The sequence below is a fragment of the Apodemus sylvaticus genome, chromosome 20 (genome assembly GCF_947179515.1).
Source record: "Apodemus sylvaticus chromosome 20, mApoSyl1.1, whole genome shotgun sequence".
In the NCBI taxonomy this organism is placed as follows: domain Eukaryota; kingdom Metazoa; phylum Chordata; class Mammalia; order Rodentia; family Muridae; genus Apodemus; species Apodemus sylvaticus.
In genome coordinates, this window is record NC_067491.1 from 34,653,607 (window position 1) to 34,676,754 (window position 23,148).

At 37.5% G+C, this 23,148-nt stretch overlaps 2 protein-coding genes across 6 annotated transcripts in view; one reads left to right on the forward strand and one right to left on the reverse strand.

Annotated features, from left to right (window-relative positions):
* Positions 1 to 20,349, reverse strand: part of Cep290 (centrosomal protein 290) — a 79,735-nt gene extending 59,386 nt beyond the window's left edge. For 2 of the 4 annotated variants that reach the window (XM_052165888.1, XM_052165892.1), the window contains exons 1-14: positions 20,178 to 20,349; positions 19,527 to 19,656; positions 19,302 to 19,379; positions 18,567 to 18,636; positions 17,732 to 17,778; positions 15,174 to 15,317; positions 12,197 to 12,250; positions 11,173 to 11,325; positions 10,273 to 10,455; positions 9,191 to 9,280; positions 6,405 to 6,527; positions 5,284 to 5,407; positions 4,418 to 4,590; positions 1,424 to 1,586 (exon numbers count right to left, since the gene is read on the reverse strand). In XM_052165888.1, coding sequence (XP_052021848.1) covers positions 1,424 to 1,586; positions 4,418 to 4,590; positions 5,284 to 5,407; positions 6,405 to 6,527; positions 9,191 to 9,280; positions 10,273 to 10,455; positions 11,173 to 11,325; positions 12,197 to 12,250; positions 15,174 to 15,317; positions 17,732 to 17,778; positions 18,567 to 18,636; positions 19,302 to 19,379; positions 19,527 to 19,628 — 1,504 coding nt within the window. In that variant the 5' untranslated portion in view covers positions 19,629 to 19,656; positions 20,178 to 20,349. The remainder of the gene's footprint in view (positions 1 to 1,423; positions 1,587 to 4,417; positions 4,591 to 5,283; positions 5,408 to 6,404; positions 6,528 to 9,190; positions 9,281 to 10,272; positions 10,456 to 11,172; positions 11,326 to 12,196; positions 12,251 to 15,173; positions 15,318 to 17,731; positions 17,779 to 18,566; positions 18,637 to 19,301; positions 19,380 to 19,526; positions 19,657 to 20,177) is intronic. The other 2 variants (XM_052165890.1, XM_052165891.1) reach the window with 2 other exon arrangements.
* Positions 20,350 to 20,506: 157 nt separating this feature from the next.
* The window catches only part of Tmtc3 (transmembrane O-mannosyltransferase targeting cadherins 3), a 57,448-nt gene continuing 54,806 nt past the window's right edge, over positions 20,507 to 23,148 (forward strand). For both annotated transcript variants that reach the window (XM_052165893.1, XM_052165894.1), the window contains exon 1: positions 20,507 to 20,762. The gene's annotated coding sequence lies outside the window, so the exon portion shown is untranslated. The remainder of the gene's footprint in view (positions 20,763 to 23,148) is intronic.

The window sequence follows — 23,148 nt, forward strand, 5'->3', positions numbered from 1 at the left end:
ACAAACTTAAAAACTTGCAAATGAATAGCAAAATCTTCACAGAACACCAAGTAAATATTATTCATTATCATTTGAAAAATGGAGACGTCTTATACAAGATTTCTGGACAGTTATACTACAAGAAAGCTAAATGTTAACTAATTATGAAAATCCTAACAAACTTGGATATACAGATGACATTTATTAATTTATTGAAACTTGATATACAGATGACATTTATTAATTTATTTTAGTCTGCCAAGAGTATAATATGATTAGACTAAATCAAATGCTTATAATACTTGTCAAATAGCAATCATTATTACTAATTAGCTGTTATTGATTTAATCCTCTCAGCGAACCTGTCTCCTAATATGCCTCCATTTTATTTCTTGATTCATAAATAACTAAGAGGTGAAAATCATGTCCAAGACAGACTAAAGAGTTGTAAGCCAGGATTTGGATATTAAAAGCTAAACCCGTTAAAGACAAGAAACAAGGTTTCATTACAGCTTTGTAGATAGATAGGTCAGAACTTATCCACACATACTTCTACATTCCTAGCTGTAACTTGACTAGTCTAGTTAATCAAAACTTTAGCTTGACCACCTTGTATAATCCAAAATTCTAGTTAAATTGTTTTAGAAATAAATAATCAATATAAAGTATTTATTTTATTTGTAGACAAAGATTTCCTAGATTGTCAGTTTAACTTTAGGGATTGACAGTAATTGACAGTCAGTGAGCATAATGAATCACTATATAAATAGGTCATTATAAAGAAGCAACTTAGAATGTACACGTTAGTTATAACTTACCATGTAAAGTAGTAGTATTAAATAATTCCTCCCTAGTTTTAAAAGTACATAAGTTCCCAAGCTATATTTGGAAATTACATCTTAGACTAAATGGAACTCCTGAAACACTCAAGAAAACATAAGCAGTTTATAATGTATTTACAAGTCCTTCAAAGAACTTTTAAGGACTTTACAAAGGCCTTTCAAATAGCCTCAAAACAAAATCGGTTTGCAAACTCATAATTCATAAAGATGTTTCTTATTGCAGAAAACCAGTTGATCTCTTATAGGCAGCATAATGCAATGCACTTTTACCACTCGATTATTACTGAAGGCAGACTTGGCCAATGAAAGCCATGACCTTATCAACCATCAGGACCCAAGCCACTTCAGTCAGAGTACCTCCACTTTTGTTTGTTTCTACAGAAACATACATTTGGGCAAAAATACCACCAACTGCTAGAAATAAATAGGAGGTAAGGACTAGAGGGGAAGGAAGGGCAGAAAGGAAGACCGTGTGAGCAGAAGGTGTACACTTTGCCTGAGGAATAGGGCTGCTTCCCCTACAAAAGAAAACCAAGTCAAAAGAAAACAAAGAGGACTTGAACATCAGGGTCGAGGACAAGGCGTCTGAGATACCAGCTTACCAGCTCGCTCTCTGAGGGCCTCGTTTTCATCAAGGACATCACTGACCTTCATCTCAAGCTTATTGATTTCCTTGGTCAACACTTCAATCTCTCCATCTCTGATTTTAATTTGGGCTTTACAATTCTTTATTTCAATAACAGCATCTTCTAAGCCATATACTCCCTGAAAAATAACCCATCTAACTTCAATATAACATAATTTATCTGAATAAACAAATCAAATGTATGAATTTACTTTTTATTTTTATTAAGGAGACGGGTAAACTTACACCTGTATTTTATATGGCAGATTATGTTATAACTGATATATAACAAATAAAAAGTACATATTAGTGGTACACATTAATCTTTCACTGTGTTTCAATAAACCAAATCTAGTAAAGAAGGCCGAATATGAACATCTGACCCAAAGACAATGTGAATCAGCATATTACAAATGAAACATTGAGTGCATAGAGATAAACATAAAGAGAGAATCAGGCATACCAATCAGAATGTATAATTAACTGTCTGATGAATCAATTTAAAGCTTTGAAAAGTTCAGGTAGATTCAGTGGATGCAGATATTATAGGCACCAAAGCCATCCCATCCCAAGTTCATCAAGCTAGTCAGTCACACCTCCATGTTCATACAAAGGACAAAGATACAAGAGACTGAAAGGATAGAAAATACAGCCTAACTCTCTAACGACTGCAAGAAGTCCGAAGTTTAAAATGCTATCTCACTCCAAAGAAGCTCTAACTCCAGCCTTCTAAGGAGCCCCAAACACTTCATGTTCCAGAGCCCACTCTTTGTGCTCTTTGTTAGAAACTAGGTAAAAGGTCACATCCCAGAGCCTGCCCTTTGTTAAGAGATAGGCAAAAAGGCCTTGAATAGGTGATCCTGGCCCCCATAAGGTAACTGGAAATGAGCTAATTATCTGCTTATCTTGCTTCTGTAAACTGCTTACACCATTACCCCCATTCAGGAGTTCACGCAGCCATAGACCTCCAAGAAAATAGGAAACTAATTGGTCCACGGAGCACAGGCTCCGATAATTTAAACTGATTGGCCTAAAAACTATGGCGTGGTACAAATCGATTGGCTCGCACTATGTGGGCTCTTGATGCTAAGGAATGATTGGTTTGTGATTCACGGGCTTTGCTGTAAACTTATAAAAGCTGTTGCAATTCTGCACTTGGGGTCCACAGTCCTCTACCCCTGTACGGTGTATGGCTGTGGAACCCAGAGTTCTGGAATAAAAATCCTCTTGCTTATTGCATCGTGACGGTTTCTCGCGAGTGATATGGATGTCACCTTCCAAGGTGTAGGGCGCTGGGGTGCCCTCGGGTTTTTCAGGTCTTACAAGACTAATCATGATACCTCACCTAAGCTGTCTGTCTGAACCAAAGACACTTCATCAAAAGGTTTGACAGGGAGGTAGATTCAGAAGGAGGAGGAGGGAGGGTAAAAAACAATAATGCTATCTGAAAAAGCCATAATCATATGAAAGACTGTGTGAAAATAAAAACAACCCTATCCAAATCTAATTCTGTGTATAAATACATATTTGATTTAAATAAACTTTTCTCATTTATACTGACAACAATCCCTCTAAGAGCCAAAGATCATGTAACAAAAACCCAATACTAGACATGAGATGCTTTATTTCAAGTTGCTAGCCAAGGTTGTCTAAAAGACTCTGAAAACATACACCTTATTGGTATTGCTCCCGATTGACCCCCAGAGGTAGAGAGTAAGTCCCAATTACTGAAGACACTACACATTTCAGAAACAAGGCCTAGAAACTTCAAGTTGGAACTGATTTTTAAACCTCTTCCCTGAGAACTAGCTTTCACAGTACCAGAAGGCATCGTGCAAGCTTGAAAAGGTGGACAGCAGCTAACAAACCCTACCCACCTCTGCTGTGTTATTTACCAAAAAATAAAACTGTTTCTAGTTGTGGTGTGGCTCAACCATTAACATACACCTTTAATCCCTCTGGCTGGAATACAGACACACCCTTAGTACAGACCTTTAATTGCAAATAATGAAGGTAAAGTTAGTCTGTAGAAGGAAGCACACATGTTTGGAAGTGATGTCTAACTGAGTGGCAGACAAAGCGATGAATCAGAGAAAGAGTTTACAGAATAGGATACGCCCAACTCTCAGGAGAAGAGAAAGGAAAGAGATGCTTCTTAAGAGACAACAGCACAAAGGCAGAGATGGGACAGTTTTTACTGGCACAATAGGACAGAGACAGGTTGCAGAGAGATAATAAGCTAGACATAGATAAAGACAAAATGAGCCAGAAAATAAGAAGGAACCAGATTAAATATTGCCAAAGGTAGTTTGAGGCCAAACAGATCAAAAATTCCGAGAACAAGAGAGAAGCCAGATTGAATCAGCTAGCTTGGAGGGGAATTTGAATCACATCAGCCAGGTCAGAAAGAGCTAGGGAGGAGTGAGATTATTCATCAGTGAGGTCTCAAAGGCAGAAAACATTCTAGGCCCAGAGAAGATTGTACAGGGGGAAGAAACTTCCAGGACTAGGCCTAGGTTAGAAGACGGAGGCAGTAAGCTTCCGAGAACACAACTGCCTCTGGTAAATAAATGATACTTTAACATATACATCCTGAGTTTATTATATTTATGAATATGTATATTATGCATACACATACATACATACATTACATATATACAAGTAACAATAATTAATGAAAAGAAAGGAATGAGAGTGAGGAGGGTTATGTGTGGATGGTTTGGAGGGAAGAAAGAGAAGGGAACAATGATGTAATAATCTCAAACTTAAAAGAAAAATAACAAACTTTTTTTAAAAAGGAAAAATAGGTTTAGAAACAATTCTCTTGACATAAAACAAATGCTTTGATGTTCGAATAGTTTAAAATCAAGAGATACAGAATGTTTCTGCATGGAACGCAGTAAGAGCCCAGAACTAGCTTGCTGTCAAGAATAATTTAAAGCTCTCTGACTGACAAGATAAAGATACTTACAGATTCATAATCTTTTAATCTCTTCAGCGCCTCAACCAATTCTTTGTCCTTCTCCCTGGCATCGGCCTCAGCCAGCTCAGCTGTTCTCTCGGCCTCTTTTGTTTTCTCTTCTAAAATTTGTACTTTCGAGTGAATTTTCATATAATGAGTCTGCTGATAAATGTTTGAAGTACCTACAGTGTGAAAGAAGAAATCATGAACAATCTGAATTGAGTACTCCTTCTTATGACCCCGCTGTTCCCAAAAAGGGCAGTGCCAGGAGAGCAGAAAGGCTTGGGTGTTTACTCACTGTAAACCCAACGCACTGCTTTGGTTTTATTAAGAAAACCAACTAAAAAGTAGAGTTGAATACAGTTACTTTAACTAGAAGGATATGGGTTATTAAAAAAGCCCACTTTACAGACGATGCATCTCTGTGACAGAAAATGTTCAGTGGTGATAATAATCAACATTTCTTTCAACCACTATTAGCAGTAAAATAAATTTTCAGCTGGACATATTGCCAACCTAAGCCTTCAGACGTCTCTTTCTCCTCTGCTTCGCCAATGGAGTCTTTCCATTAATCTATGAAAATTAGTTATTTCTTCTAAGCTTTAAAAGCTTTTTAAACCTTTCTTTCTCCTCAGGCTACTACCTAGTTTTTTTATTATCCTTTTGCAGAAAAGATTTTCTTTTTCTCTCTTGGAGGTAGGAGTAGGTGAGTGGTTGGAGGAGCACCCTCCCAGAGGCAAAGGGGAGGGGGAGAGGGAGGATGGGATGGGGTTGTGAAAGGGTAACTGGGAATTTACCCTTTCATTTGAAATGTAAGAAGTTATCTGAAACGCAGTGATGTATGCGAGCCATTTTCTTATAAAATACTAAGTTACCTTTGTCTTTTTGGAGTTCATTTTTCAAATCTTCAATAATAAAAGTATTTTTTTCCATTTCTTTTGTATACTGTTCTACTTGTTCAGTAAGCATCTTAATTTGACTGTCTCGCTCCTGGATACCCTATAAAATATTTTGAAATATCAAATACTCATTAATATAACATACATTTATATAATAAATAAGAGAATATACTTCCTTGTAGCCAAACTGTTTCTTTCAAACAACTTTTTATTACATTTATTTATTTGTGTGTGCATGTGTAGGCAGATGTGTGGGGGTCTGGTGACAACGCCTTTCCCCTTGTGGGTTCCAGACACTAAACTGAGGTTGTCAGGAAAGACAGTAAGTGTCTTTACCCACTTGGCCACCAGACCAGGAAAGTAGGTTTCTTATGTATTCCTCAAACAGCACTACACAACTGTTCTCATGTGAATATTTAAAGATGGAAAGTTTTATTCTACAACTCCTTAATATTCATGGCTTTATAGCTCCTAATATGGTATTTTTGCTCATCACCCATTGAATCTCATCCTTAGCACTTTCTACGTTTGTTCTCTGTTCTTTCTTTCCATCCAGTCCAGCTTCTGTGCCTTCTACACTCCACTGAGACACAAGTCCCTACCACTGCCCTCATTCTCCAAAATTCTCCTCTTTCAGCTCTACCTTAGCACTTCACTGGAACAATTAATTAAAGAGACATGCAGAGGGTTTCTGAATGAGATTGGTTTGCGAAAAACAACTTTTAAGTAGCACTCACATTATAGTTTACTCAGCAGTTTAGGCATAAGATAATAAACAATAAGAAGGTAGCAAGGTATTTTAGAATCAACAGCTTTTGAATAGATACTAAGTAACTCCAAACTGACAATAAATACTATTAACAATAACAACAACAACAATAATAGTAATATAAAAAGCAAAATAATTCTATTCTAAAGTGTTACACTCGCTCTAAACGTAATTCTAGTTTCACCTCCCCCCATTAGGTATGTATGAGAACCCTCAAAGCTTGTTACACACACAGCAATGGAAGCTGATGAGGCACATAGATAAACAGATGAGACAGCTGCGACTTTAGCATCATTCCCTGATATTACAAACCTGGAGAAGATTTTACCTGTTTCAGAGCCATAATGTTACTTTTGTCAGCATCAAGTTGGGCATTTTTAAGTTTCCCTCTCAGACTCTGTAACATTTGCTGATATTCAATGATTTCATCATCTTTGGAAGACAAAATTAACTAAAAAAAAAAAAGTTCTGTTATAAAAATTGACAATTAAAAACACCCTCATCATTTATAGAAAAGTATAAATACCTTTAATTCATTTAAAACAATACAAAAATAAAATTTTTAATATTTTTCAGTGTGCAGTTTACAGTATGCTTATGTATTGTGTGTTTGTGTTTGTGTGTTTGTGTGTGTGTGGAACGAGGGCTTGAGTGTCGTATCTTTCTCCTGAGATAGGGCCTGTCACGGAACTTAGATCTCACATGCTAACTAGACTGTCTGACCCTGGAGTTTTAGGGCTCTGCTGCCTCTGCCTCGACATGGTTTCACATGAAGCTAGCGATCCAAACTTTGGGCCGCAGGCTGCTGCAGAAGGAACTGGATTGATCTTGTCATCTCCCCAACCCAGGACATAAAATCTATTTAACAGAAAAATGTCAGTACCTACACGTACATATATACAGTTTGGAATTCACAATTCAGTCCTTAAAGAAAACTCTCTTGAGCGTCAGCTCTCATTTTTAAAAATTTATGGAACTACAAGATGTTTTATACAATATGTTTATTAAGAAAACATTAAAATGTCATAAAAAAGTATAAAATAACTTGAACAAATGAGAGGATATTTTGTGTTCTTAGCTACAGGGATCAAAAAAACATAAAGATGTTCAGAAAAATCCTAAAAATTGTTCATACGAGTCTAAAAGACAAACTCGGGAGGACAGGTGGTCAGGTGCTTAGATGTGCAAACGCTAAGAGCACGTGGTCAGGAGGCGGGCCAATCGCTCGGGTAAGGAGGTGCAAAGACGCTCAGATTCAACGCAAGTGTTATGTCATAAAATCAGAACAATATTTCAGTATGAGAAAAATGAAACTTTCATTAACATTGATTGAATAAAAGTCATTCTGCTACATCCATTACAGTCTTATTAAAAACTAAATATACATGCTTCAAAGATTTACAATAAAATATAAAAGCAGAAGATACTAAGAATAAAATAGAAAAGTGTTCCTTTTGTTGTTTTCCTTTTTCAAAATGTATTAACTAATTTATTTATTTGTGTTTTCATTTATTCATTCTTTCATCTATCTCTATGTCTCACTATTCAGAAGTCCAGGCTGGCCTTGAATTTAGGACCCCTCAACCTTCTAAATAATAGGGTGAGGCACATGCCCTCTGACCTAGCAATATCAGAAGTATCTAATTATAATGAAATGTCAAGAACCATTAAGATATAATAAATTTAATTATAAAATATAAAAACAAATACTTCATATCTAAAATTATGAGCGCCAAAAGATAAATAACAAACTAGAGGGGTATATTTGCAATTTAGACTGCAATCATACTTGCAGCAATTGATTTTACCCAAATATTTATATATAGGCAAATTATATATATAATAAATAAATAAAACTTTCATTAAAATACTGCTTTCAAAAGAAAACTGGAAATCTCCTAAGTGTCACACAATAGGGTACTCATTCATTATATGTACAAAAATTAAATATTAAATATGATTAGAACGACTGTTTTTTCCCAAAGGTCAGAAAATTCCACTCCACAGTTGAAAACAAGCCTGGCCAACACTTGTCTCCTAAGGACCTGGAAAGCAGCCACGCTTACCCACTCACAGATCGTCCACTGCTGTTCTCAACTGAAACAGCGGCTGAGTGGTGACAACAGGACAGCCACAACATTTACTTCCTAGCACCTCACAAGTTATCTGACCCCTTCACAATGAGCGCAGTTTCATCCACTGCAACTGCAGTTACAATATCCACCATCTGCGCACCCCAGATAATAAGCAATTCCTAACTGCCAATCAGTGGGCATGGCCAGAAGAGGACATCCCAGAAGTACCAGCTTTTCCAGTCAGAATTACTAACTCAGCCATCTCAGTTCACTCACACATAGCAACCATCCTAGTCCTAGCTTCTCATAGGGACAGCTCTGGACGTAGGCTGGAACATGGAAATCAGACATAGAAATGGGATATTCTGAAAAAGCTTTCCACGTGATTTTGATCAATCTTTTTCCTGATTCCATTCCTCTTGCCTGAAAAGTGCTTGTCTAATAAATAAACAAGCTCAAGGAGCACATATAGAAGCTTTAGAGCTTTTAGAGCTAGGGCATATAATAAACTTCTTTAAAAAATGTGGTATATATATATATACACAATGGAGTACTATTTAGCCATTAGAAACAATGAATTCATGAAATTCTTAGACAAATGGATAGAGCTGCAGAATATCATCCTAAGTGAGGTATCCCAGTCTCAAAAGAACACTCATGGTATGCAGTCACTGGTAAGCAGATATTAGCCTTGGAATACCCAAGACACAATGCACATATCAAATGATGTCCAAGAAGAAGGAAGGAGTGGCCCCTGGTCCTGAAAAGGCTCAGTGCAGCAGTGTCAGGGAATACCAGGAGAGAGAAGTGGGAAGGGGTGGATGGGAAGGGAAGAGGGCTTATGGGACTTTTGGGGAGGGGGGATCCTGGAAAGGGGAAATCATTTGAAATGTAAATAAAGAATATATCGAATAAAAAATTAAAAAAAAAAAGCAACATGGTATTGTCTGATGTAAATCCTTAAGAACCAAAATCAAAGTTAAATCAAAGTACAAAATGAGAAGAGTGGTGTCGTGTGACACGCATGAGCCAGTGGTACCTTCCATTCTTCCACTTTTGCATTGACGGCCATCATGACTGGATCGTCCTCCTCATCCTTTGCTTTCAGAAGATCTGTGAGCTCTCGCACCTAAGAGTAGCAATCAGTTCATAAAACAGTACAAACCAGGGAGCTTTAATGTGACTGCATATGCGTATTTAATTATGCATAAAGACATGTTTACAGATGCATTATATTACATGTGCTATTCATTACTAACATAGCCATATACTTAAAGGTGACATGTAATGGCTGTACAATATTAAATAAAACTTTAAAATTTGAAATGCTCTCAAAGTAGATACTTTTCATGCTGCCACAAGTGGAAAATTACATATCACATTTCATTTTAGTCAAAATACAGGCATAAAGATACTGTATTAATGGTTTACCTATCAGGTCCACTTGAAGAATACATGAATCTAGTGTTTAGCTAGTAACGGTATCCGCAAAAAAAAAAAAAAAAAAAAAAAAAAAAAAAAAAAAATATATATATATATATATATATATTTGTAACCTACGTTAATTCTAAAACCTAAAAACCTCCCAAAAATCTAAAAAAATAAAAAATAAAAATAAATAATAATAATAATAATTAAATCACACTCTGGAACACTTCTAATCCCAAGCCTTTTAGATAAGCTACACTCAAGAAATTATTATATAATTATTACTAGAGAATCACATTTTTAAACATTATTATACTTTTTAAGCAAGTTTACTCCATGTAAATAATAAATAGCATATTGATCTTTGATACATTTTCAGTGTTTTAAGAAATAAAATTAAACGTTATAGCCACTGGGTTTTTAAAAATCCTCATATGCCTGAAACTATTCCAAGCACTCAAGTCTACACTCCCTCGGGCATCATTTACTTTCCCCAGATGGCCAGGCCCACAGGTGCATGTGAGAGGACTGAAGAGCCCTTTGGACAAGTATGTCAGGATGGCAACACATCCCTGTATTAAGACAAGCAACAAAAGCAACATCCTGGAAAATGAAAGCCGGTCTAGTTTTGAATACACAGCAATGAATAGGACACTGGTGAGAACCAGGCTTGGTTTCAATACCAGCTCTTACTTGAAGGCGATAGTGCTCATTCTCTTTCTTGATCTGGTCCATCACAGCATCTGTCTGATGCACAAGAGCTTTCATCCTGTTATACTCATCTGTCATCTTCTCCATTTCCTGTACCGACTCTTCTAGGTTTTTCCTCATTTCTTGGTTCTGAACTTCAATTTTCTCATTAGCTTCTGTTAAGGTCTAAAAATGTTAAATATACTATTACTTTAAAACAGCCTTACAAGGAACTGAAATTTATACTAAACTACAATTAAATAGAGCCATGGGGTCCTCCAGAGAGGGAAAAATGATTCTTGAAAGACCATTAGGATTAATACAGCATTGGCCAGTTAAATGAAATTAAATGTCAAGAAAATTGTCTTTGTCATCTCAATTGTTCTTGGTGCCCAAGACAGACAAATGCAGAGTAAATAAATAGTTGAACATTCAAAGACACAATTAATTTTGTGTTTTAATAGTCCATGTTGAGCCAGAGAGATGTGTGTGAATAGAATACTTGCAGCATAAACATGTGAGTGCACATAAATGCAGACACTGCACTCTGCATTTTTCTTCCCAGTGTTCCTACTGTGAGAGGGGAGAGAGGAAAGAGGTGAATCCCTAGATCTGTGAGCTAGATGACCTGGAAGGCAGAGTAGTGAACCACAGAGGGATCCTACCTCACATAAGACAGAGGCTGATAACAAATACCAGCGGTCATCCTCGGACCTCAGCACACATGCAAGCACCCATGTGCACATACATGTACAGGCAGCTCTGTGCACACACAAAATCAATCACTTAAACACAGTAGCAAACACATACTCAAAAGTAGCAAAGAGCAATAAATGTTAGATTGACACCACCCTGGTAATGAATTGGTACAACCATTGCTCTGAACTGACTTACTCATATTACCTGTATTTCGTCCAGATATTGAACAAGTTCATAGTTCTTTTTAGACAGCTGTGATCGGTAATCGCTGTCTTCTCCTCTCCTTGATAGAAGGGATTCTTTTTGTGAATCTATTTGTTTCTGGTAGTCAATAATGTCCTGACGAAGCTGTTCATTCTGAGTTTAGAGCAAACACAGCAGTCAGCATTAAACCACTATCAGAGCCAAAAGAGAGACAACAGGACAACACTACTGAGAATGACAAAACTATCCATCAGCTACTAATCCTAGAACAGACCTCTAAATTCCCAAGGCTTAACTACCCTTAGGGCCTCACCTTTTTCTTTAGACGTTTGTTCTTCAAAAGGACAGGAAAAGAATAATAAGAAATGAGAAAGGCAACACATAATTAAAACTAACATTTATGTGTTTAAAAAATAAGAATAAGGAACATTTTAGAAAAACTGAATGCATTATTTAAAATAGCAAAAGAAAAGAAAAAATATTAAATATGAACCAAAAGAAAGTTCTAGCTAGGTTAAAAAAAAAAGTTTAGATAAAACAATTAAAAGAAGAGGACACAGCAGATGGTAGTCAGAAGAACAGGAATAGGGGAAAATGATGTGATCGTATGTGAATTAAAACATTTCTGTTTTCTGTTATATGCCAGAAAATTATCACTTAGCACATACACAGAAATAATAGTATAACTTATAAGATTTCATGAGAAACAAACTATGACAATGGTGTACAAAACTCATGAGAAAAGAAACTTTCTCAAATGCACAATTAGCTGACTAGCAAGATGGTCAAGAAATAGTAAACAAGATTTCCCCACACAGACCCAAGGTAGGGATGAACTACCTAATGGTCTTGCATTGTGGTTGACCTTGTAATTCCCTGAGACAAAGTCATTGCGAAATGAGCCAGTATGACTATCATCAGTTACACAGAAGATTACATTCTGCTTAAAACACAACTTTAAGTAAATATTTTAAACAAGTAAGTCTTTGTTGAACCACCACAAAAACTCAAAGTTTCTACCAACCTCTCTTCTTAATTTGCTGTTTTCACTTTCTGCCTCCTCGTTTCGAAGGGCCAACTAAAACAGTAAAAAATAAGACACAACTCAAAAGCAATTCAATCTAAATGCCATATTCAGCTTTTTATTTCAATTCTAAACCCAATAGAGAATATTTAAATACCAAAGACTAGTAAAGACTTCCTATCACATGAGAACACAAAGAAGACAGAATTTTAAACTAAGGATTTAATAAAGTACAAAAGAAAAGGCTCGGCTTTAAAGGAAAAAAAAAACTATATATGCTAAAGTAAACTAAAAGCTAAAGAAGACAAAAATGTCAAAGTTATATTGCCCAATCTCCTGGTTAAAAATGGTTAAGATCATTCTACCTTCCCTTTATGCCAAGGAGAAATCACTCTTTCCTCTTTATATACTCTGAAATACTCCCCCCTAAAAAACAAAAGAAAAGAGAAAGAAAAAAGAAAAAGGCAGTACAGAAGAATGATTGAAACAAGCTGAAATCAGATTGGCCTAAGTTTATATCCTTTGAGTATTAATTCCTATGTAAGTACAAAAAATCTATTTACTATCTCTTCAATTGATTTCATGTCTCTTGTTGACATGAGAAATATAAATGTGCATAAAGTCCTTAATATGATACTTAACAAACAGAACAGCAAACAGTATTAAATGCTGTTTTCTTCACCTAAAACAGTTCATTTGCAGCAGTTTCTGTTTTCTTTTTGACAGAACAAATATTCTAACCAATATGATAGTTTTTCTGTCTTACTCAAGCAAAAAAAATCCAATCACAGTAATATGCAACAAACTTAAACGGATCTATAAGGAGACATGATGGTTCTTTAGATACTAGGGGGCAGCAGTTAGGATACAAAATACACCATTAGGTCAGTAGAGAAAAATCTGATATTAGACTAGACTACTACTGAATCAATATTACATTTCCTGAACATCATAAGTCTATTTTGGTTGTATAAGAGATTATTCACTTTTTGAGACCTATTTAAGTATAAAATATTATTATGTCTAAAATTAAATCTCAAATGGCTCAACAAAAGAAAAATGAGTGAGAGATAAAGAATTATGTATACAATGATATGACAGAAATCTTAAGTGATGAATATACATGAGTATTGTTTTTTCTGAAAATCTTTACAAAAATGTAAAGATGTACTTTATTTCATTTTATTTGTTATTTTCCAAGATAAAACTTTTCAAAAAAGTTCATAACATGCAATGCAAATGAAAATTTTCTAAATTTGATGATGACTAAAGAGACGATTATTATTATCTGGTACTATCTGTCCAATTATATCTAAATTGGAAAGAAAAGAATTGAATACTCAAGCATTCAATGTTACTCCACTGTTTTCCTTGGCTTCTCTATTTATATCTCTTTCAGAGTGCCTATTCCATTATTTTATTAAACATTTTTCAGAGGTAAATCTCAAGATCAAGGCTCATTAATATCTATACTAAAGACCAATACACTCTCATGATCTGTCTAGTGTCTACATGTATACGAGATTTAAATATTTCATCCTTGAGTATGCACACATGAACCTCAAGATCAACTGCACAAAACTGAAACAACAGTGTCAGACCTCCACACTACTTTGTATTCCCAAGAGCACCACTGTATGTATCCAAGTCCGTACCACAGACTAGGCAGACTCTCCACTGCTCTCCACTGTCAGTCCCTCACCACACCCAACCACACTGTTTCCCTCAAGCATGTCTAGTAATCCCAGCAGTTCTTCCCTTCATTAGTCCACCACCAGCACCTGTCAGGATCAATGCAAATGTTTCCTTACTAACTTTGACCTTCTTCAGTCTGCTCTCCACAAAGCAGACAAGCTTTAAACGCATTGATCTGACCCAGCCTTGTGCTCAAAATCTCTCTTGCATCTTTAGAAAAATCCCTTCGGCCCCGGCCTTTACAAGAGGCCCACGAGTACTAAAGCTGGGAAGGAAGGACAGGAGTGACAGTGCATTCTTGAGCGGGACTGTCAGTATTCAATCATTCATTAGCTGCAACACTGCTAACAAACGCACCCACTCACTCTCTATATCCCTTCATTTCCTCACTTCACCATGTCAGATGGAAGTCCCATCTCCCATATGGTAAGCATCAAATAAGGAATGAGGAGCTAGTCCATACAAAGTACCTGACAAATGCTGAAAACTCCATTTTATCTATATTTCAGTCAAATGAGTTCTTAAATACTTCTTACCTCTAGTCTTAATATATGATATGCTTTCTATCCAGCATGTTCTATTCTTTGACTATAGATAGATAGATAGATAGATAGATATTAATTTCTGTTGCCATATCACTTGTACTTCCAGACTGTTATGAATTACATTCTAAACATCCACATCCAGACTGATTTAAATATCCCTCCAAAGCACAGATCAATATGGTCTTATATCCAGATGCACCCATAAAGTATCACATTATCCTTATATTACACCTATTATAAATTGCGACTCTGTCTTAGAACCAGAAACTTGGCACCACACAGCAAAGTTTTGGCTGTGCTGTAACAGTGATTGGTTAAGGGTGGACAGTCTGTGAGCCATGTATTCACATTTTCTATCACAACAAAATTCATTAATTCATATATAACTCACCAAAATAAACTGGCAGCCGTAGAAAAATTATTTGTTCATTTATGAAAGTGAAATTCATTTTTTCATACCAATGTTCAAGACCAAAGTTAATTTTATGCAATTCTAATTTCCTTAGAAAACATAGCACACAATTAAAACATTATTTTCCAATGTATCATTAGAAGTAGGTGGGTAATTCCATTATGTATTTCAAATAATGACTACAAAATGAACACTGCTACAAAACTTACCAAGGTACACATTATCCCTCAACTTGAACATACAGCCCAGAGCTGCTACCAAAAGTAAGATTAGCCATGCAGGATTATCTTAAACATTAAGATTCATTGAGATAAAGGTGACTTACTTGTTCATTAACCTTCTTTTCTTTATCCAATTCTTTTTCCATATCCTCTAATTCTCTATCTTTTTGTTCCAACTGCTTCTCAAGTTGGCGAATTTCATCACGTAAAAACCGAGTGTCGCGTCCACCTGCAGACTGCTGAGCCATCTGAGAGTCATAAGCCAAGAATTAATTTCTCCAAATATAAGTAATTCTTTTTTACCTGAATGTGTAGAGGAACCAGCAAACAAGAACTTCACTTTAAGTCTTCAGTCTGAGCAGGGTGGTGGCAGTGGCACATGCCTGTAATCCCAGCACTCTGGGAGGCAGAGGTAGGCGGATTTCTGAGTTCAAGGCCAGCCTGGTCTACAGAGTGAGTTCCAGGACAGCCAGGGCTACACAGAGAAACCCTGTCTCGAAAAAACCAAAATTAAATAAATAAATAAATAAATAAATAAATAAATAAATAAATAAAAGAAAATCTTTAGTCTGTTTCAACACCAGATAGTTTAAGGCATAGGCATGAAGACACCATTTTAAAAAGAACTTAAAGTTGGGTGGGCAGGGAGGAGGAGAGGATCTGGAAGGACTTGGGGAAGGGGAAGAATAAGATCGAAATATATGTAAATTTAAATAGCTTTATATAATAAAAACTATAATTTAAAAAACCCTGAACTTATTTAGGCTTTAATGTCTAAATCAGCCATCTATGAGCTCTCCTCAACCACCAAGAGAACCATGAAGAAAGGACTGCAGGCTCTGTCACGGGCACTAAGCATAGGTACAGACTGAAATGCAAAGGCTTAGAGACTGTAAAGGCTGTGAACTAAGACTGAGAGCAGCTTGGTCCTCCTGCGCTGCCCCTTCCCTGATACCACAGGCTAGTGGGAACAGGCGATACCCTGGAGTCTAGTGGTGTCTGCCATTGCTTGTTGTGAACCATGTGGACACTTGACTTGTGTCAAGTGCAACCAAAGGGTTAGATTTTCAGTTTTAACAAGAGTAAATGTAAGACACTATGACTGCTTAGTACTACTCTATAGGCAAAGCAAGACAAATCACTTTAAAACTTCTCAGACTTTGAAATTTATTGTACTTCATATTCCCGTCAACCAGACTGTGGTGCAAACCCTTGAGCCATTAGTCCCTGAGGCTTGCCTCCAGGGAACACTTCCCACACATTTCTACTACTCTCCTTTTACTCAGATGCTTTTCAGTCTCCTCTGCTTCCTGAAGTTTCTCCCTATGTGCTCTGAAGGCATCTTCTAACATACAGATCTTACACCCTGAGCATTTGTTTTTAACTAAACCCTTCTTTATTTCCTTACAAAACTACAATTAGGTTCTTATATAGTATTCATTCCTTTGGGAGTTGTTCGTTCTTTCAAGATCAAGAAAAGGTGGCAACAGTCCTCCATATCTTCACCCGTTTGACTTTACAAGATGTCTAGCTGTCCTAAACACTCCAATATGCTCCTGGCATCAGCAAACCACCAACTGCCTGCTCCTGCTTTATAGTCCTTAGGAGCAGGGCATGTGGCAGCTCAGTCTTCTACCAAAGATCAACCCAAGCAATTTCTACAATCAGGTGACTTTCACAATTCATATTTTTAAGTAGATTTAAATGACAAGTTAAAAATAACATGTTTCTTGATTTACTATATTCCACCAGTCCTATGTCATAAAAGATCCTGCCCAAAGAAACATTTTGGGCAGCTGTTCTCTGGGACTTTCTCTTTGATAAACACAATGGGACCAACACATCCTTGACTATTCCTGCTCTGACGCCACACTTCCCCTCTCCCATCCATCCCAACTCCAGTTTGACATCCATCTGCATTTTGCTAAGAATTCATCACCAATACTTTAAACACATTCCGACCAAGACCTTGAACTGCCACAATCTTCTATTCTTTCCCAGCTATCTCCCTACATACTAGCATGGGATCAGTTTGACTTCAGACATCATTTAGTGCCTGACATTTTTCCCAGGAGCTTGAAATCTAGCCGGAAATGTGAAATAACTCATCCACATGCAGAGTTAATCAAGTCAAAATAATGAGGGCAAGAACTCCCATCGGAGTCTATAGCCCTCAGTGTTCAGCCCTTTGTCTACTGTGTCCCAAAGGTTATCTTGCTCTTACCCTCTCCCATTGTTAAATCTTATAGATGATCTCATCTCCATCTCAGCTTCCAAGAACTAAACTCACAAGCATAAAAACCTCTGGAGCTCTCCTCTTCCCTGGTTCCTCCTTCCAAAGGCCAATCCTTTCCTATTCCATCCCTTCTTAGCTTTTCAGAATCTCCGTGTGGTTGCTTCCCAATATATCCCTTCCCCTCAGTCACTGCTAGGCTTTCTGTATGCTTCTCCAGACTGACAGCTCCATTCCGATAGTAACCATTTTATCTTACTTGATACATAATTCTCAGAATCCAAATCACAAAAACATATTCTGTATATGTTTGACTCTTGAGCACAAAATCTTGAATTTTTCAACCTAGCAATAGGAAAATTTGAAAATAAGATAATGTAATAACAACTACAGAGAAATTCAAAAACAAGAAAATACAAAAGGATATACCTCCAGTTCATTTTCCAGTTTCATTACTTTTGTCTTCAATTGATTTTCTATTAAAAAAAAAAAGAAAGAAAACAAATGTTTTAATTGGCTAAGTTTCCTGAAATCAGATTTCAAGTAAACTTTAATAAAATAGTATAATTCTCTGTAAAAGATTGCATCCTTTTAACAAATAATGTAAAGGAAAGTAATTATTACATACTAAATGCATAAAATATGCATCCTAGAAATGTCTCTATGTAGAGAGCAGAGGAAGACTTAAGTGAGTAAAGTCCTGAGTCATTGTGTCTTACTGACATGGGCAAAGCCATGTCAGGAACCCCAAAGTCTCAGGCCCATGACAAATGGCAAAGGCTTCCTCCTAGTCCAACTGTGGATGTTGACAGAGTGTGCAGAAAATGTCCACCATCGCGTGCTTCCCCCTGATGTTTATGGCTCCCCTACAGAGACCACTCCTGAGATTAACTGATCTGTCTCCCTAGTCAACAGTCTCCCCAAAACCCTGTCTCCTTGTCTATCTGTATGCAATCACTGGACTTGATATTCAGCTCTGCAACGCCTCCACTACTGTGTTCAACTGGATATAATAAAGACGCTGAACTTCTAGGGTGTGGCAGTTTCTCCATCACAGAGCCTGGTCCAACCGAACACCACTGCTCTGAGCATCTGTGTGTTTTCTTTTCTTCACCACCTACCACAGCACTCAGGTCAGTGTCTGGAACTGTGCGAGGATGCAGCATTTTTCAATATGAATTGCATACATATTTTATAGACTGTGATAAATTCTGTACTGTCTATAAATAATGGAACCACAGTAGTTTTTGCCCAAGACATTTACCAAACTTTGCTTGTTCTTCTCCAGCCTTTTCAACTTCTTCCAAAGCCAGCTCCACTTCCTGAGCTTTCATCTGGGAGAGGGGAAATCTGTATTATTTACACTGTACTATAAACAGTGGGAACGGGAATCGTGTGGAACTTGCTATCTCAGTCCATAGTGTGTACGATGACTAGCACACCGAGACAGTCAGTAAATACTTGTTGAATAAACACTTAAGGGTAGAGATTCCAGAATGGCAAGACTTGGAATCATCTCTGATTGTTCCATTAAGCTTTATAACCACTATTCTAAATGTTTTCATTATGATTTTTTATCCCAATTGTTATTAATAAATTTAGTAATTCCTTCTCACATTTGGAGATCTATACAACAAATTTAATTTTGCCTCCATAAGCACATTTCTGTATCTGCCAAGTATGATTCAAAAACCTTTATCTCCTTCTAAAGTGCTGATAACCAAAATATACCCTCAAACCCTCGGACAGTATATCCCAAACTAGTGGCCCCCAATTTTTTTGTCTACAGCCTACAAATTTCCTATGTGCTTTTACCTTAACGGAAAGAATAAGTACATATTCTTTCTCAGTATTTATTTATGAGGAATCTAGAATCCCCTTATCATTTCATGATTAGCTTATAGGGGAGAGATTTTCTATTTTATTTGGCCCTTGGTTATATTTCCTTATGTTACTCTTTAATAAATATTTCTTTTCCTACACACTCTTTTCTACAAACCTTCATTAGTGACTGAGTAATTCTGAATAGATGTATCATGTTTTCCTGATCTTCATTTTTTAGATCATTTACTTCCACCTAAGGAAAGAAAAAAGATGGAGTATTTCATACCCTGTGCATAAAATACAATCACTTTTCCAGTTATAGCATTCAATTATTTCAAACAGCAATTTCAATTCATGACATTGTACATCAGGAATTGTGTATAAATCATTTATTAAGTACCTTGGATAAGGATATCAATAATTTATCTGCCAACTCTTCTTGGCGTGGCAGTTCATCTGGGTCAACTTTGATTAATTCTTTCCATTTTATATTAGGTGGCATCTTGAATTCTTTTACTGTCTCTCAGCCCCTACAACAAAGCAGGTGGATTTTAGCATTTTCAAGGAAAATGACATTGCGGTGTTTACATGATCATAATTGGTCTAACTTAACTCTCTAGGTGCTGGCTAGGAACTATGGCTCCTGAACCGCAAAACAGATGCATAGGCAAACAGCTTTGATGAGAATTAGTTCACCTGGCACAGGCTATTCACGATAATGTACACGCTAAATTATTATTTCTTTGCTAAAACGAATTCGGAGCTAAAACCCCAAAGCCCCGCTTAGTACCCCCATGATGGAACCAACTCCTAAGATGTTTGGAAGTTTTTGAAAGCCTCCTGATTCCAAGGAAAGGGGACGAGAGGATTTTAAAGTGGATAAATAAAGACTGAGCTAATGGAGTGTGCGCGGAAGCAAGCTCCATCAAGGAGGCCGAGGCACTGCGGACAGGAGCCGTAGAAGGTCTAGGTGGCTGGGCTGCACGCTGTCCCTCGGGATTATGAACCTGGGAACGACATAAGCTGCTCCGGCTCCCGAGGATCCACCCACCTACACCAAGACCTACAACCAGCAGCTGTCACCCATCTACAGCGACCACCTCCGGGTTGGACCACCGCCCCGGCCTCTCGCTTCCCAGAGCTGTCCACGCGCACTCAGGCTGCTCCCGCCAACTCTTCCCGACTGTGCCCAAGCGGCACCGGCTGCTAGGCGACACCACTCCCCGCCCAGCCAGCCGAGGCCGGAACTAGGCCCCGGACACCAGGGAAGACTACATTTCACGACCTTGGGAAAAGCTTTACGGCTCTATTTCCCCTCCTAGCCCTTTTTACTATGGATGAGGGAAAGCCGTGAGAAGAGGACTCCACGTCCCAGAGTGCAGTTCGGCCTGGCGGCTGTGCATACTGGGAGTAGAAGTTTTGGGAAGAGCGGCGCGTTCCCGGCGTGCAATGCGGGAGGCTGCGGCCGCCCTGGAAGAGCTGGGAAAGACTCGGGAAGCGGGAGGAGCGGCTGCTAAGGTGCGGCCGCCCTGGAGATCGAGCGTGGCGGACGATGACAGTGTTTTCTGCAGAGTCCTTCTCCGGTCCCCCGTCCCTGAAGCTTTCCTGAAGCATCTCCTGGAGGAGCCGCCCCCAGGTGAGGTCGGGGCGGGTCAGTCCGCGGCCGGGAGGAGCTCAGGGAACATTTGCGTTTTAGGGAAGCTCTAGCTCGGGGCTGCGGAAGGGCCAGCGGATCTTGCAGAGGTGGGAAAGAATCCTCCTGCTGCTCCGGTGTGTGCTAGGGGCTCCCAGTTAGTGGCCTCCCTAAGAAGGGAGTGAATAAAAGTTTCCAGCTTCCTGGGTATCTGGGAAAGTGGAGCGCCCCCATCCCCACCCCCACCCTCACCCCGAATTCTTGCTCTGGTTGAGTGGAGGAGCATCAGGATGGGGCAGCCTCCTGCAGCAACTTGCGGATTGTAGTGCTTATTAGGTTAATATGAGTGGAGTGAAAGGCGAAGAAAGGGGAGGCTTAGTGCCCGGCTAGCCCTGCTGGAGGGAGAGAGGAGGGCCATGCCAAGCTATGGCATGTTGCTGTCATTTATTAGGTACTAAGGGGAGTTCTTGGGTGAAGGCGCCTTCTCAGATGTTTACCTTCTTACTCAGGGAACTTTTGAAATTCCACAGCTATTCAACACCAGCAGGTAACTTTAGGAGCTGTAAGCTTCTGTTTGAAAGAGTGTGTCTTATATGTATGCATGTATGTGTGTATGTGTAAATAAATGCATAAAGTATATATATATACATGTCATACATAATAGATATTAAGTAATTGAAAGGAAAATGTAGACAGTTAAAATTTTCTTTTGAAAAGATTTCTGTGGTTGAGAAAGACAAATAGTGCAAAAAAAAGTATTTGAAACAAATTTTAAATTCATTTTCAACAGATTCATCAACAACAAATTCATCAGATTTGTAGGGCTAACTGCCGTGTTTGCTTTTTTTCCAAATACTGGTCAGTTTTGGAATGAGTACTTACATTGTCCTCACTGTCCATCTAAGAGATTGGAGCTTGGAGAGTGTAGACACTGTTTTCTCATTTAATGTGGTGACCATGTTCATGTGTTCTACAAACAAATGTTTGTGAGATGCGTGAGGTAGTTGTACTTCCCTCTTACTGTTTTAAACATCAATACTAACTTTTACTTGTATTTTGCACATTTTGATTTTATAGCTTCATTTACTCAAGAGAATGGATTATTTTTCATGTTCATTTTGTTAGTAAAAAATACTAAGAAATAAAAACAGTATTTATTGAACAGAGGTAATATGTTCACTAGTATACTATATTAAGAATTTGCTGTTTTTAATGACAACACCTTGATATTTTTTCTATGATTCTTAATCATAGAAAACACATTTTCTATTACTCATTTACTATTTTTGTGTCATTTGTATTGGTCTCTACACCCTCTTTCTCTTCATGTTTGTAATATCTTCAAGTAATAAATTATATTATTCTCTTCAGAAGGAAGAAGTTCAAAGTCATTTATTGGTAACTGATGAAGCCAAGATTGTATATCTCAGTGACAAGCACAACTTAAAGTATAATCTTTATTACGTTCCTTCTGTAACTTATCTTAACAGTATTTTTGAGCTAATACACTCTTCTTGGCCTGAGAGTTCAGCAGGAAGCAAATTATATTATGATCGGGTCTTCATGTTGTACTTACCTGTGAGTGAGGGTGTTTAACTGAAGTCTGCTTCTTCACGTTGCTATATAATTTTCAAGTGGCTAAAATAGTTTTTCATCAGAATCTCCATTTTTCAACTTTTTCCAAGAGCTAGTTTTTATGTGACAGTTCTATAGCCTTGTTGCAGGAGCACTTGCCTGGACTTGTCTAACCTGGGCTTGTATGAAGAGTTTTATCTAACCAAAATCACTTTGTGAGAAAGCCTTGCCTTTTGTAAGTGTTACCTGTGTTCTCTGTACTAATGGTCTTAAATTCATTACCTTTTGCTGATTTCCCGAGAATCTTACTGGTCTAATTTTTAAAATATTGCATGACCATAAAAAAATGTATTAAGTGATGTATAGATTGAAGATGTCTTTTTCAAGATTTTATTTTCCAAGGGCCCTTCATGTTCAGGTAAAGGAATGCATGCATAACAAGCAGACACTTGTCTCAGTAGCATGAGGAGGCTAGACGGATAAGTATGATTCAATAGAAGCACAGGCTTCCCCTGCAACGATAACAATAAATATAGAAGGTTAGAGAGAAGGTCTAAATGACTTTGTTGATTTCCAAGGAAACAAAGCAGGAAGGACTTCCCTTGGTTAAAGATCCCCCGGAGTCATAGCTTTGTCCTATAGCTTTGTTTTTCAACAAATGTAGCATTAGATCGTTAACCCAAGAAGCACTTGATATAATTTTGAGGAATTTAATTTATATCTATAGTATAGGTCTTTAGTGACCATTGATTATAGTTGAATTTTGTGTGTATATCTGCTGGGATCATTTTTTTTCCCCGTAAACAGACAAGTT